This window comes from Morchella sextelata (assembly GCF_020137385.1).
Source record: "Morchella sextelata strain SCLS chromosome Unknown scls_1, whole genome shotgun sequence".
Taxonomy (NCBI): Eukaryota; Fungi; Ascomycota; class Pezizomycetes; order Pezizales; family Morchellaceae; genus Morchella; species Morchella sextelata.
Window position 1 is genome coordinate 3,501,704 of NW_025408616.1, and position 13,626 is coordinate 3,515,329.

Genomic DNA, 13,626 nt, shown 5'->3' on the forward strand with positions numbered 1-13,626 from the left:
TCCAGACTGTCGGGAACATCGCCCAGAAAACCGTGGCGGCAGCAAGTCGCACAGCTCTCCCTGCCTCTTCCTGGCATTCTCTGGCTTTCTTTCATCTGGAGGAATTGTAATAAAGGAGGCTAAAATCCCTCTTTTTCTCCCCTTTCTTCTTGACCTTGACACATTGGTATAACAATTCTCGCGATCTCTTTTATATCCCCTCGTCTGTAGCTCATACCCCCACCCCCTTCTCATCTTGCCAGTAATATCAGTATATACCACCCCACAAGCAGTAGCGAAGGCAAATTCCTTATAAACATGGCCCCGCGTAGCGCCCTCCTCATCCTAGGGATCCAGAATGAATTTCTCGATCCTGATATCGGCCGTTGCATCATGGCCGCTCCCCCTCGCGGGAGCCCGTCCTTCGTCGATAACATCAAGGCCTTCGTCCCGCACTTTCGCGCAAACGGTGGCGACGTCATCTGGGTGCGGAGCGAGTACCAAAAACCACGTGATTTTATCGACCCTCGCAGCAACGAGACCGTGCTCATAATACATGACGACGACGACTCGTCCGACTCTGAGACGGAGCACAACAACCGCAAACCTAGAGGCAATGAGGCTGGTGGAGGAGCGGGAGCAGGAACAGCAGGGACAGCAGGGACAGCAGGAATAGCAGGAGGCAGAAGACCTCGCGCTGGTTCAAGCCCTAGACCGAGGCTTGCGAATGGCGCAAGACCTCCGCTACGCTCCGACGCGTTCCTGGCGATTGAGAGCCAGCATCCGCCGTGTAAGCCGGGGACTCCTGCGTGCGAGTTTCACCCGTCAATTGTTTCGTCGATCAAATCGCCGCCTGATAAGATCCTGGTGAAGACGTGGTTCTCGGCCTTCAAGGATACAGGCCTTCTTGAGACGCTGAGAGGAAGGTTCGTCTCGGAGCTGTACATATGTGGAGTTCTCACCAATATATGTGTCCTTGCAACGGCAGCCGAAGCAGCTAAGCATGGGTTGAATACTTATGTGTTGCAGGACTGTTTAGGATACAGGAATCTAACAGCTCACCAGGAGTCATTGAAGGTCATGGTTCAAGATTACGTGGTGGAGGAGGTTACGAGTGGATCATTGGTGAAGAACTGGGAGAGACGGAGGTTGAAGGCTGGGGGTAATGGTGGTAATAACGATAACGGATCAGCCGGTATTCAATTGGGGGCCACGAGCCTTTCGAAGGAACAGTTGGTTGCGATGGTGTCTGGGCTGAAGGTGGTAGGAGGTGAGAGCAGTGGTGAGAGTACTAAGAAATCACCTGCAGAACCTGTCAAGGAAGTGATGGCGGAAACTGCGGCTACCCCGCTAGACGACGACAAATCTGTCCTCCCAGCTGATCTAGCGCCGATCAATGAAGAAGATTATGAGATCTTGAAGTCAGCAAGGAGCGCCTACAAGGCGAAGGCAGTAATGGGGGGTACTGGTGTAAATGAGGTATCCGCAGCAGGCGCAGGCAAGAATGATAACGAGCCCGGCGATGAGGGGAGGAAAAAGGATGAAAAGGTGTATAAACATAGAAAGAAAAAGTCACACGCAAGCAGCTCGAAACGCGACAAGTCAAACACAATCTCTCAAGGTAGCAGCAGTTCTTCCGGAAACCCAAGGTTCGATTCAAAATCTCCGATCTTGGGAGAATGGGATTTTCTTGGTGAGGGCGATTCAAATCTAGTCAATAATATCCTGCCTCCGGCCCTATCTAAAACGGCGTTCGATAGGCTGAAGAAAGAGGTAGCCTGGAGGACCATGTACCATCGTGGTGGCGAGGTTCCAAGAATGGTCGCAGTGGAAGGGGTAATTGATGATGATGGTGATGAGAGAAGGTATGCTTGAGATCAGTAATCGACTTCTTTTTCGCAACTAACTCCGTTTCAAAGTTTCCCGATATATCGCCATCCGGCTGATGAGTCGCCTCCTCTTCTACCATTCTCCCCAACGGTACAGCGCATCGTGGAGTGCGTCCAAAAGGTCCTAAAACACCCAGTTAATCACGTCCTGATCCAACACTACCGTGACGGCAATGATTACATCTCTGAACACTCTGATAAGACCCTCGATATTGTGCGAGGATCTAAAATCGTAAATGTCAGCCTGGGCGCTCAGCGAACCATGGTTCTCCGAACAAAAAAGGATGCCGCAAAGCAAAAAGCTGCCGAATCAACATCCCAAGAGCAGTCAAACCGGCCAGAAGACCATGGTCCGGAACGAACGACCCAACGTATACCACTTCCTCATAACTCGATGTTTGTCCTAGGCCTTGAAACAAACAAAAGGTGGCTTCATGGAATTCGACAAGACCGCCGTGAGAAAGGCCTCAAGACCGCCCAGGAAATGTCACACAACGGCGAAAGGATCTCCTTAACCTTCCGCCATATTGGGACTTTCCTTTCAGACAAAGAAAAAGAAATATGGGGCCAAGGTGCCGTCTCCAAATCCAAGGCCGAGCGACGGCCTGTTGTCAACGGCGACGATCCAGAAACTCAAAGGCTGATTGAAGCCTTTGGCTCTGAAAACCATCAAAGTGACTTTGACTGGGACGCAGCCTATGGCGGCGGCTTTGACGTCTTACATTTCGTCCCACAGCTACCAAAACTCTTTTTTACAAAAGGTGATATCGGCAGCATGCAAGTCCGCATGTGCCTATTGGAGAAAGGAATTGTGTTCACTCCTTATGAACTGGAGCCCAATGAAACAAGCTCACCTTCCTTCCGCGTTTTGAGCCCTCGAGGCACCACTCCAGTGTTTGTGGATGTTGACCCCGAGAAAACAATGGTTTGTGAGGCAGTTTCAATCCTTCAACACATTGAAATGTTCTATCCCTCCAAAGACCCTGAGAAATTCCTGCTGCCGTCCCCCACAGATGAAAGGGCCGCTTTTTCGAGGGTTCTACAACACATGCAGGAAAGTGAAAAACTACACAAAGTATTGGAAAGTGACAACCAGGCGGCGATCGATGCCGAGCTGGAGATTTGGGACGCGCGCTTATTTAGGACGAAAGGGTATCTATCGGGATCTGATATTAGTCTTGACGATATCGCTGTGTGGCCAGTCCTGGAGAACTATATGAAGCGAACTGGGTTAGAGCATCTGATGAAGTTTAGTGAATTGGATACGTGGTACAGACTCGTTAAGGAATGCGACAGTGTCCAGGTTTTATCTAAAGAGGTGGTTAGAGATGCGGAATCAGAAACAGATGGGTTAGAAAACATTATGGCAAGCCTAAAGTTGGAGTCAGAGGTGAAGGAGACTTAAAACATGGGAGCAAACGGTAATGATTATGATTTGTTTGATATCATATACTGTAATTTCTTAATATTCTTACTGGCTTTGGGAATAATTTGGTGAATTGGATCGACTTAGGGGGATAAACTATACATATATTAGTAGCCGTTATTATTACTTCAACAGAAAAGTCTTTGTATTTTCGGTAAAGATTATTCAACCGTTAGCTCTTTTTGGTTGGGGGGCGTTGCTTAGCTATTTCTTGGCTCTTACAACTTTAGATCTTTTTAATAATAATTCTGTATCTTCTTTAAGTCGGTAGTCCTGCTTGTCCAATTCGGTTGGGATTAATCTCTCCTTAGATTGGTTATGTGGTAAGGTAATAGCCGAAAATGGTGGGCACGCCGCCAATCACTCCCGTGGGAGGACGCTGGTAATCGGGTCATGAAATATCACTCGTGACAACATGTGACCATATTAGACTCAAAGCTCAGCGGGAAAGAGTTTCCAAAACAAAAGAGGCACATAAATCTCCAGAAAACCCCCTTTTTATCCGGCCCTTGATGTAACTTCCGAAGACAGGAGGGCTCGAAGAAATAGATGGCTTGCGCTACAAGGGTTGAGGAAAGACCGAGCTTTAATTAGTGGTGACAATTGAGCGTTGAGGGAGAGATATAAGGACGAGGGGGGCCCCCAAGAAGGTGCATACTTCGCAGAAGTTAAAGGATATTTTTCATCGGTCCTCGGCGCAGAAGAACCCAAAGACCTATGAAAGAGGGAATGGCAAATGCCCAACCTTGACTCCGAAGAGTCGAAAAGAACCAGATTCAAAAGGGTCCCATCATCTTTAAAAGAGGAGCAAGCGGGTAGCCGGAGGTTTGCCTCGACCGTTGAGCTGCTAACATAGTTACCTTGGGGTATAGAGATATAAGCGTCCTAGATACAACAACCAGATCCCCAGTCAGTGTATGATAGATAATAAATGAGGAGAGGTGGTGGGTGGGTTATATTCTTCACAGGGATTGCGAGTGTAGCCCCGCCCCACAGTGTGAAGTCCTATCTGGTTTTTTTTTTTTTTTTTTTTTTTTTTTTTTTTTGGGGGGGGGGGGGGGGGTGTAAGGGAATAAATGGGGCCGATCATGGGGGAAATATACACCTGCGATGCAGCATTTGGGGTGCACATACACTGCACGGAGTAGAGTGGTAAGCGAACAACAATCTCTTAAAATTCCTTTCGACATTCCTGCTATTCACTAGCAAGTACATTAGTCTCGTGACTATCCCCTGCGGGTAGCTCGCCGGAGGCTAGTGTTGGGATCAAGACTACATGTACGTACCTGACGTCACTAGCGAGGGAGGCCTGCTATTGTGTGTCGCTGCCAGTCTCATACACCCTCAGACAAAATTTGCAAACACAACACACACAGCACACACGAGTCCAGCAAATTGCACGCATCACTTGGCTACCACCCGCATCTCTGAACACTGCTAGATGGAATCACATCCCGTTGACAACAGTACCTATATCCGGCATACTACGACCTTTTGTCACATTCTAGCTATTTACAACGTTATTCGCCGCCATAGGCCGCCGGTGGGTTCATCCATCACTTTGACCGGATACCGTTTTCTACGTTAACTGTCCGAGTAAGTGGGGCGTCCGAGTAGCCAGGGAAGTTGTCTACGCCCCATAATATCTAATCTACATCTCATCGGCTATCACCTTATAGCCCAAAGGGCCTACCAGCGGCTAGGGCTGAAATATGATAAGACCATCACGGGCCAATCAAGTCAGCCTTGGGCGAATAAATATATCTAGTATTTATTACGGTCAAAGAGATAGTGTTCCTCGTCGTGGCTGAGAAACATTCGCCTTATTTCTAATGATAATTCGTATCTCTAACCCTCGGCGGAGAACTCGAAAAATTGGAAAGATTTGGGTTTGACAGTGCAGTGACGACAGGAACTAATACTACTCGAGCCATGAATTCAAGCGTTGGGTTCAAACATACCAGATAAAGAACGGACTACTCTTTATGGACAGCTCTATCTCCGGGCACAATTTGTGCATATCACAGATTATAAAAATTGACTCCTTTTACAAGACTCAACACAAAGTCCAACAGGTCACAAGGGCACCGGAGTCCATGATCACACGAAGAGAGCCTGGCAGCATCGCCACCAGGAATACGTAAAAAAAGGCTCATTAGGGGTATATACATGTAGATCACCTCTGCTTTATACAGCAACCTAAGCGATCATGCAGCTGGGCGTTGCCATTTCGCTGACGCTAAGGCTCATGGTTCGTCACTCGTCAACGGCAGGCGCATAGAGGATCTGTTGACCCCCCGCGGGGTGCTTCTGCAAATCCATTACATCATTTCAAGAATTATATAACAGACTAAATATTATGAAACCACCCCCGATAAAGTCGGAAAAATTTTCCCTTCTCGATTCCAAGAAATGGATATGGGATCGCACAGAGCAAATTTTGGAAAACGAACTTCTCTTGAGTGCTAGTACAAAGCTTTGAACTTGATCCTTCCCACTCAAGAGCCCGGATCTATTCCTTAAGCTGTCACAAAATGCTGACCCTTTTTGCGAGGGCTAAGAACGGTAAATCCAAGTATGCGGTTGGTGAGCTATTGACCCATGATAAGGAAATCAGGAATCGTTGGCAAAGTCAAGTCATTTTTCAGGAGGGGGTCCAGGTTAAAAGCGGCATGAAACTCTCAGAGCTATCACTAGCGAGATGCGTATTTTAAATTCCTTTTCATAGGCTCACAGAGTAATTACTGGGAGGGTCACATGTGATGAGGGTATCACCCTATATCGGTTCACAAGGTGTAAGCACCCAATCTAGATCTCTCAGGGCTAAAGTGCTAGAGCTTGTGCAACTGGATTTCGATAGGTTTATGCAAGACTTGTACTTTCCGGGAGGATAGGTTTTGGTCAAAGTTGTGTGAAAAAGCGCAAAACTGGTGGCGGAAACTTATTCTCGCGGTATCTCAATTCTAATATTTTCATGGGACATCACTCGCTACCGCGGATCCGCACTCCGTCACAGGAAATCACTCGGTCAATCAAACGCCCTCAGTGTTCTCAAAAACATTGTATTAATAATTATAAATCCAAGTCTCTCACTCCAAACGACCCCGAGAAAGAATCAAAATGTACTCCTGAAGAGAAAAACCCAACAACCACCAAAATACATTGGTATGCGATCGCGAAGAGAAGAAGAGGAACGCCGCTCATCCCTTAATGATATCCACCGCCAAAGCTCTAGATGAGGGACGCAAGAGCGATACAACCAAGGTTTATCAAACCGTTCTATATGAAGTCAGTATATTGAGCAAAAATAGAAGTATAAGAACTGGGAGCGAGTATACCTGAGTTGTATCTCCCTGACAACAAGCAGCCTTGGCATCACACGCCTTGTTAACAGGTACCTGGACTAAATTCGAACACAATATTAGTACCACACAAAAGCTTCCCTATACTGTCAAAGAGGTACTCACGGGCAGCAATTGGCAAGTTAATTGGAGTGCACTGCAAGCCGATATCCCCACTCCCAAACACAGATCCCAGCAACCCAGCATTCTTCGTGTCGCCCTGCTTCTCAATCTTGTTGCAACAGTTCAACTGTGCATTACCGCATGTCTGCACTCCTTGCTCGACCGTGTAGTCGCCTCTAACAGTTCCCTTGTTTGCCGCGCTATTGCCCGCATTCTGGCCCGCGTTGCCGACATCTTGGTTTCCGGACCCGTCATTACCAGAGGCAGTGACTGCGGGAGCCGGCTCAGCTTTTGCGGGTGGTGACAGAAGAGGGGAAGCCGTGGCTGTGAGGGCCAGGAGGAAAAATGAGAGGATGGTGCTGGCGTGCATTATTGGAGTGGTTTGAGGGGGGTTTTCTTAGGTAGTGGGATAGTGAGATAGTATGGAAAAAAAATGGTCAAATGAGTGTGGGGTGTTTTTTGCGAGCTTGAGAAGAACGAATGGATGATGAGTGTGAGAAAAAGGTGAGAGGTAGAGGGGGCATTTTATGGGGATTTTTTTGAAGGTGAGGAGTTTGTTTAATTTGTATTCCTTGCTTCATATGTTTTTGATGGGATCAAAGGGGGGTATGTATTTGAAATTACCTGGGTTTCAATTCTTCATCTTGGACGCACGTTCTTTGGAGAACAATCTTGGCTGCGGCATGTGGATAGATACATCTTATCTCTGACTCTATACAGTCGTGCTATTGTGAAATTTTAAACCATCAATGGCGCAGTTGTAGTTGTTTTAGGGGATCTACAGATTCCTAAGTATCCCCACGCACCCACGTCCCTTGAAGGGCATTTCTCAACAAATTTCGCTGGTAATCTCCTGGTATTTAGGTGTTTGGCTGTACTAAAATGACACAAACAATCACAACATCATCAGAGTTAGGCACGTTATAGATAAAAGAGATAAATTGCGTCTGCTGTTTATGTAATTACATAACCATCCTACGTACCAAAACCACTCGACAAATAGGGAAAATCAAAAAGAAAAAACGAGAGCAAAAAAAATAACTAAGCAATGCAATCTAACTCCCCGAAACCCAGACTCGAAACCCAAATCAGCTTTAAAGGACAGAAAGAAATAGTTAAACCACTCCCAGACATAGTAAAAAACAAAAGAGAGAGAGGAGCACTACGTTTTATTTTTAAAGAATAACCTCAGCCTGGAGGGGTGTAGTAGTGAATCAAATCCCAGCGGATAATAATGACAGCAAACAGGAATCGACCTTAAACACTATAGCGCAAGATATGTAACTCTCCATGGGAGATGTGCCAGTTACATGAAATTATATGATAAGCCAGAGGTTTTCAACAGGCGGCACTATGCAGAGAAAGAAAGAGAAAGGCGAGAATATTTATAAGAATCAACTCCGCTAAAAGCCTGTCCACCTGTGATGAAGTAGAGGAAAAATAAACCTGGAACCCATTACATGTAAACTAACACGTACAGATGCTTCGAACCCCGAATGAGAAGTGATTATCGTCACACATGCCTATCCGCTAAACAACCGAAAAAAAAAAAAAAATAGAAGAGAAAAAATAGAATGAACTAACACAAGAGTCCACGAGAAAAGCCTTGATATTCATCGATAACTTCATCTCTGGTCACCCGCCCTGAATACTTCCCCAGTGGCAAAAAGAGAGTAATGTAATAAAACATGTGAAAATGAGATACATGTAGTTTTGATCGTTCAGGTTCCATGCCCTAAATGCTCTAGAAAGCTGAATAGACAGAGGAGAAAGTTTTTAAAAAGGAAACCCTATCGCCGAATAGAAAGAAAAAGATAACTGCTAAATGGGAAAAGAAAGGAAATTAAAAAGAAATACTCAAAAAACTTCATTTCTCTTCGATTTTCTCAAAAAGGTGAAGTTTTTGAACTTGGCCATCGCGCTGGTGTCCTCCTTTGGAGTAGGAGCACGTTGAGTTGGTGCTGGCGGTGGTTCACTGAACTTCAAGAAATCTGCCAGACTGTCTGTTTCCCCTCTATCAGTCCGGGCCCCCCTGGCTTGAACTCCACCCCTGACTTGAGTCCTGTTGCCAAAACGGGCATGGTTCGCCGTGCTCGGAGAGTCCATATCCGTCCGGGGGTCGTAAGGAGTGCGTCGTTGTTCCCCTCCTTGCATATACCGGGAGGAGGAAGAATCTTCTTCTTGGGCAAGAGGGGTATGCTTGTATCCCCCAGGCATTTGCGGAAGAGGTGGCAGAGGGAATTTATCGGCGTTCGAGGCGATCGAGTTCTTTCGTCCATTTCTACCGAAACGACCGATCAGACTGACGGAGCTGTTTTTCTTCTGGATTGTCCTCATTTCTTCGTTCTCCTGAGGTGGTGTAAGAGGCTGAGGGGGTGGCGGTACATTCCGAAGAAAATCCATAAGGCTCTCATCCTCCTTTCTTTTCTTTGGGATTATTAGGTTTAACGCCTCCATGTCTTCGTCGTCCTCTTCGTCGTCCATGTCAATCGCATATGGATCTTTGATGCGTGTCTGTTTCCGTTTGGTCTCTGGCATAGAGTTAACTGCTCCGTAGTCATGTTGCTTCTTGGAATTATTACGAAGAAGGGCTGTCGAAGACGAGAAGGACGACTGATAAGAATCAGGTGGCGCAGCAGCACTAGTCAAGAAGTTGAGTTCGTTAGGTGGCGTTGCGTTGTTTACCGCAGGCTCAGGTTCAGCCTCTGGAAGCTCGAACTGGTCGGAATCCATAGTGTTGCGGAATGGCGCGACACTTCGGGAGATACGGCGCTGAGTGACTTGTCCGTCAACATCTATGGGAGGTGTAGTATTTCGAAAGAAATCAGCAAGCGCAGAAGTAGAGTCGCTTGTTGTAAAACCACTTGCATGCCGAGCTACAAGACGATTCTTTGGGCGAGATCCGAGTGAGTCGGATCGATACTGCCTAATTACGGCTGGAATTCCGGTAATGCCACCTGGATTCAGTGGTGTAGATTCATTACCGGCCTTTGGAGAGGCGGTTACTGAGCTAGATCCGTACATACGTCGTGAAGCCGGGCTGTAAGTAGAGTTATGAGAAGATGATGGAAGGGAGGTTGTCGGTGTTTGAGGCCTTGTTTCGGAGGGAGAAGCCGAAGTGGATCGAAGTAGCTGAGTAAGCGAGGCTACGTCCTCAAGACTGGGATCTTTAGGAATTATAGGAATTGCGCGGGCGGTAGAAGGTCGTGAAGAATTGCCAGATCTGCTTGGTGGTGCAGCACGCACCTCCTTGCCGTCTGGTCCAGTATTTCGCAAGAAGTCCGCAAGTGCCGATGTTGCAGTGCGTGGCGTTTGAACTTCTTTGGACTATCGATCTGTTAGCTTATCAGATTTTGGCAGTAGGTTACAATTTACAAACCTCCATCCGCCTTAGGGGGTCTGGCGTTATAGTACAATGAATAGTATTACCGCTAGAAATCAACTCCTCGAAGCTGCGTTCTTTGTCATCCAAGCTTGCAAGTTTTGTAGATGGTCTTTCACTATGTAGGCTGCTCCTGCTTTCGTCGTCTGACTCTCTTGACTGTTTTCCACTATCCATAGGCCATGCGATAAGACTCTTAAGCTTTGTGGAATTTTGCGAAGTACCTGAATGCGATGTAACTGGGCGCTGCGCCTTTCCGGAACTTGAAGAACGTCGTGATTTATTTGGTGTTTGAGGGGGTGTCCATGCTCGCACATTACCCCGTTCTGATGGGAGTGATACGGTACTTCCAGGAGGCTGAATTAACGTAAGTTGCCCTAGCTTTCTGTCCGAAAGCTGGGAATGCTGAGAGTACTTGCTACTGGCGGAGGAGGCCTTTTTTGCGTGTGCAAAGTAATCACCCGCAATTTGATTAGTACCGCCAGGTGTCAGTCTACCCCCTTCGACAAAATACTTATGGGTTGTCGTAGTTGGTGATTCATCGTCGGAATCGATTAATTCTGCCAGTGTTGTTGCTGACGGTCGTCGATCTGCAGCGCGCTGCTCCTGGAAAGTCGAGACACGGCCGTTGGTGCGTATTTCGACGAGTTCAGCTGGTCGCCTTGATGATGATGGTGTAAAACGCTCGAATTTTGGGGTAACATTTTCAGGGTGATCTGAATGGTCACCGGACTTATGTAAGGGCGATGATGGTGTTTGAGATGCAGAAGGCTGAACTTGAATATCAGATGTGTGAGCTGATCCAATAACGCTATGATGATCATCTTCCCCATCGTCTTCGTCATCGGTAGCCTGTGTGAAGAAAGTAAGTTCTGAAACCCCGTCATCAGGGGCTGCAGTTTTTTTTAGAGCCTTGGCCTCTTCATTCAAATGTTTGAATTCAGTAATTCCCTGGACAGCCGATCTCCCGGGTTGTTCTTGAGTAGGAAAGTAAGATTTCCCTAACGGGTTTAGCTGCTCGGACGCAGGTCTCATAACTTGAACAGATACATCCGAGTTGAGCTCCTCTTCCGCAGGTGTATAAAATTCACCATCAATGTCCTCAAAATCTGTTTCTGTATCTTCGGCTTCTGGAGCATCTTCAACAACCGGATCAGGGAACTCCGAACGAATAATGGCAGGCAAGGAGTTGCGCCGTTTGATAGATCGGGAAAGCACAAATGGTGCTTCCGTCGTTGTTGAAGGCAACAATACCAAACTCTGTGGGCGTCTTCTCGGACTATCTTCGTAAAACTTTGGGACGTTAGATTTAATTATTTTGGGCAGTAGCTAATAAAAAATCGTCGTGAGTAACATACCAAGTAATCGTGACCAGCGCCCAGATTGGAAGGAGTGTTTATGGACTCCAGGGTTTCTTTTTCTGTAGAAATGGAGGTCTTCGAAATATTAGCAAGTTGTTACTCTGATCCCCTAGCTAGATATCGGGCACCGGCACAAACCTCTTTTAGTTGGTTCTCGACATTTGTTCCAAGTTCTCTGCCTGCAGTGCCAGTAATTTCTTCTCTGATTTCTGGTGCTCCATGTTGCGTACTCCTTGGGTCTGTTAGTGTACTGCTGCTGCTCATTCTGCTAGCAGTACGCTCAAGTCGCTGTAAAATTCCCCCATGAGGACCTGGCGAGGAAAACGAAGACCCTCTGCCGCGCACGCGTTTACGCCATTGCCTCCATAGCCTTCCCAATGAAGAGTTTAATGCAACTTTCTCCGTATCCAACTCCTCAACCATAGGCCTTTCTCTCTCAGTTGTATCGAGTTGATAGCCCCCATTCCCAATCGCAGCCATTCGTTGCGTGAAGCGATTGACAGCGGCGTGACCAGCTAGAAGCAGTGTTTGTTCACCCATGAACTCCAAAACAGCTGTGAGCCATATTGCTACTGGTGGAGAAACAACGCCGGGCACGATGCTATTCTGCTCGTATTGCTGAGAACCAACAATTCCTTCGAGGTTTCCATATCCCAAGTAGATCTCTTCATCCTCCTCCTCAATATCTCCAAGTGACGAGTAAACCATACACCGCAATCTGGTTTTCTTCCATGCGGTCTCCAAATCCCATTCCGCACCAATTTCTGGGGCTTCATTCAATCCATCAAAATCATCCCCGTCATCCCCTCCCCCAAGGTAAGAGCTTAGCTCCTGATCAGCTCCAGCAACGGCCTCCTTTGCCAACCGGTTTCTAAGAACTTCCGAAACCGCTGGTCGAAGGGCCTTCAGTGAAGTCGATTTTGATGCCGACAGGAATGAATATAAAAGAAAATCTAGGAATTGGTTGATAAGTTTTAATGATGCTGGTGTAACTGGTATAGTTGCTGTTGCATGGCCAGCGTTGCCCTCGTCGTTTAGAAATCCTTCATGATTGCCTGTGACAATTCCTGTGGCTGCTGAAGCTGCAATATAGGCTGGCTCCGGGGTGACATTTGTCAAAGGATTGGTAAGTGAGTAAACAGAAGAGCCATTGGAGCTTAATGGTTTATCCACAGATCCAATACTTCGACTTCGCGCCCGCGTCGAAGTAGACGACTTTTGTAACTGTAAATCTTCTGGCCTTGATGATCGATTCATCTTTGTCGGTTGTGAAGAACGGTTGGTTCACGGGGGTAGCAAAAATGACCGAAAGGAAAGTAATAACGAATTATCCTCAGAAAAAAACCAAATAAAAAATAAAAAATAAAAATAAAACCGAGAGTTCGCTTCCGCTAAAAAAGATTAAAGGAGTAGTACAACAGCAGTGCAGCGACTCGCGTCGGGAAACGACAGGGCGGTTACCAGCCGAAGGGCATTAATGGTGTTGATAATAAATCTGCTGAGAGCTTCAGGAAGGTACAAACAGTTGTAAGACTAGGGAGAAGGTCCTTTTTGAGAGAATCCGGCGAGTCTTACTGCAAAGGCGGCGGGATTGGGCTCTGGCCGCTTACAAGAACCCACTATCAACCACCCACAAATTGGATCCCCGGTAATATCAATGTGACTATGGTCGGTTTATGTATGCAGAGTGGTCTGCGAGGACCGTTTTGAAGGTTGACTCGGGTGGGAGAAAAGGGTCGCGGCCGTCAATCCGTCAATCCGTCAGTCAATGGAGCAAAGTACGGGTCCGGGAGTGGGGCGTTGGTGCTTTCGAGCTTTGAGGATGGCGTACTGTCAAAGCGTTGTGTGAGGCAGAGAAACACAACCAAACACTATGTTCGCCGTCAAACGCGCGATGTTGCTTTGCAAGCCACTGTTTTAATCAGGAAACAATCGGAGATGTGGTTGTTAATGTGTTAATGATGAAGATGGTTCTGGTTTGGGCTACCGTGTATTAACTTGTATCTTAGGAATTTCGTCTCTGTATTTTCTCGTTGATTCTTTAGATTCGTACTAGCAGTAACAGCAGATATGGTATGTCGTGATCGATATGATATTCAGGGGATCTGTGAAGATGCTAGGAGTG

At 46.9% G+C, this 13,626-nt stretch overlaps 3 protein-coding genes across 3 annotated transcripts; 1 reads left to right on the forward strand and 2 right to left on the reverse strand.

The window, feature by feature from the left end:
- Positions 1–297: 297 nt before the first annotated feature.
- On the forward strand, positions 298–3,273 carry H6S33_000917 (uncharacterized protein; the record flags this gene model as incomplete). The annotated part of the gene is made up of 4 exons (XM_044832347.1): positions 298–1,527; positions 1,605–1,672; positions 1,740–1,844; positions 1,899–3,273. 4 exons carry the CDS (start codon positions 298–300, stop codon positions 3,271–3,273), a joined length of 2,778 nt encoding a protein of 925 aa, XP_044700476.1.
- Positions 3,274–6,525: 3,252 nt separating this feature from the next.
- Positions 6,526–7,128, reverse strand: H6S33_000918 (uncharacterized protein; the record flags this gene model as incomplete). Its single annotated transcript, XM_044832348.1, has 3 exons — positions 6,526–6,573; positions 6,633–6,697; positions 6,762–7,128. The coding sequence occupies 3 exons, from the start codon at positions 7,126–7,128 to the stop codon at positions 6,526–6,528; spliced, it is 480 nt and encodes a 159-aa protein (XP_044700477.1).
- A 1,487-nt stretch (positions 7,129–8,615) lies between these two features.
- Positions 8,616–12,758, reverse strand: H6S33_000919 (uncharacterized protein; the record flags this gene model as incomplete). The annotated part of the gene is made up of 4 exons (XM_044832349.1): positions 8,616–10,085; positions 10,138–11,433; positions 11,499–11,576; positions 11,640–12,758. 4 exons carry the CDS (start codon positions 12,756–12,758, stop codon positions 8,616–8,618), a joined length of 3,963 nt encoding a protein of 1,320 aa, XP_044700478.1.
- Between the last annotated feature and the right edge of the window lie 868 nt (positions 12,759–13,626).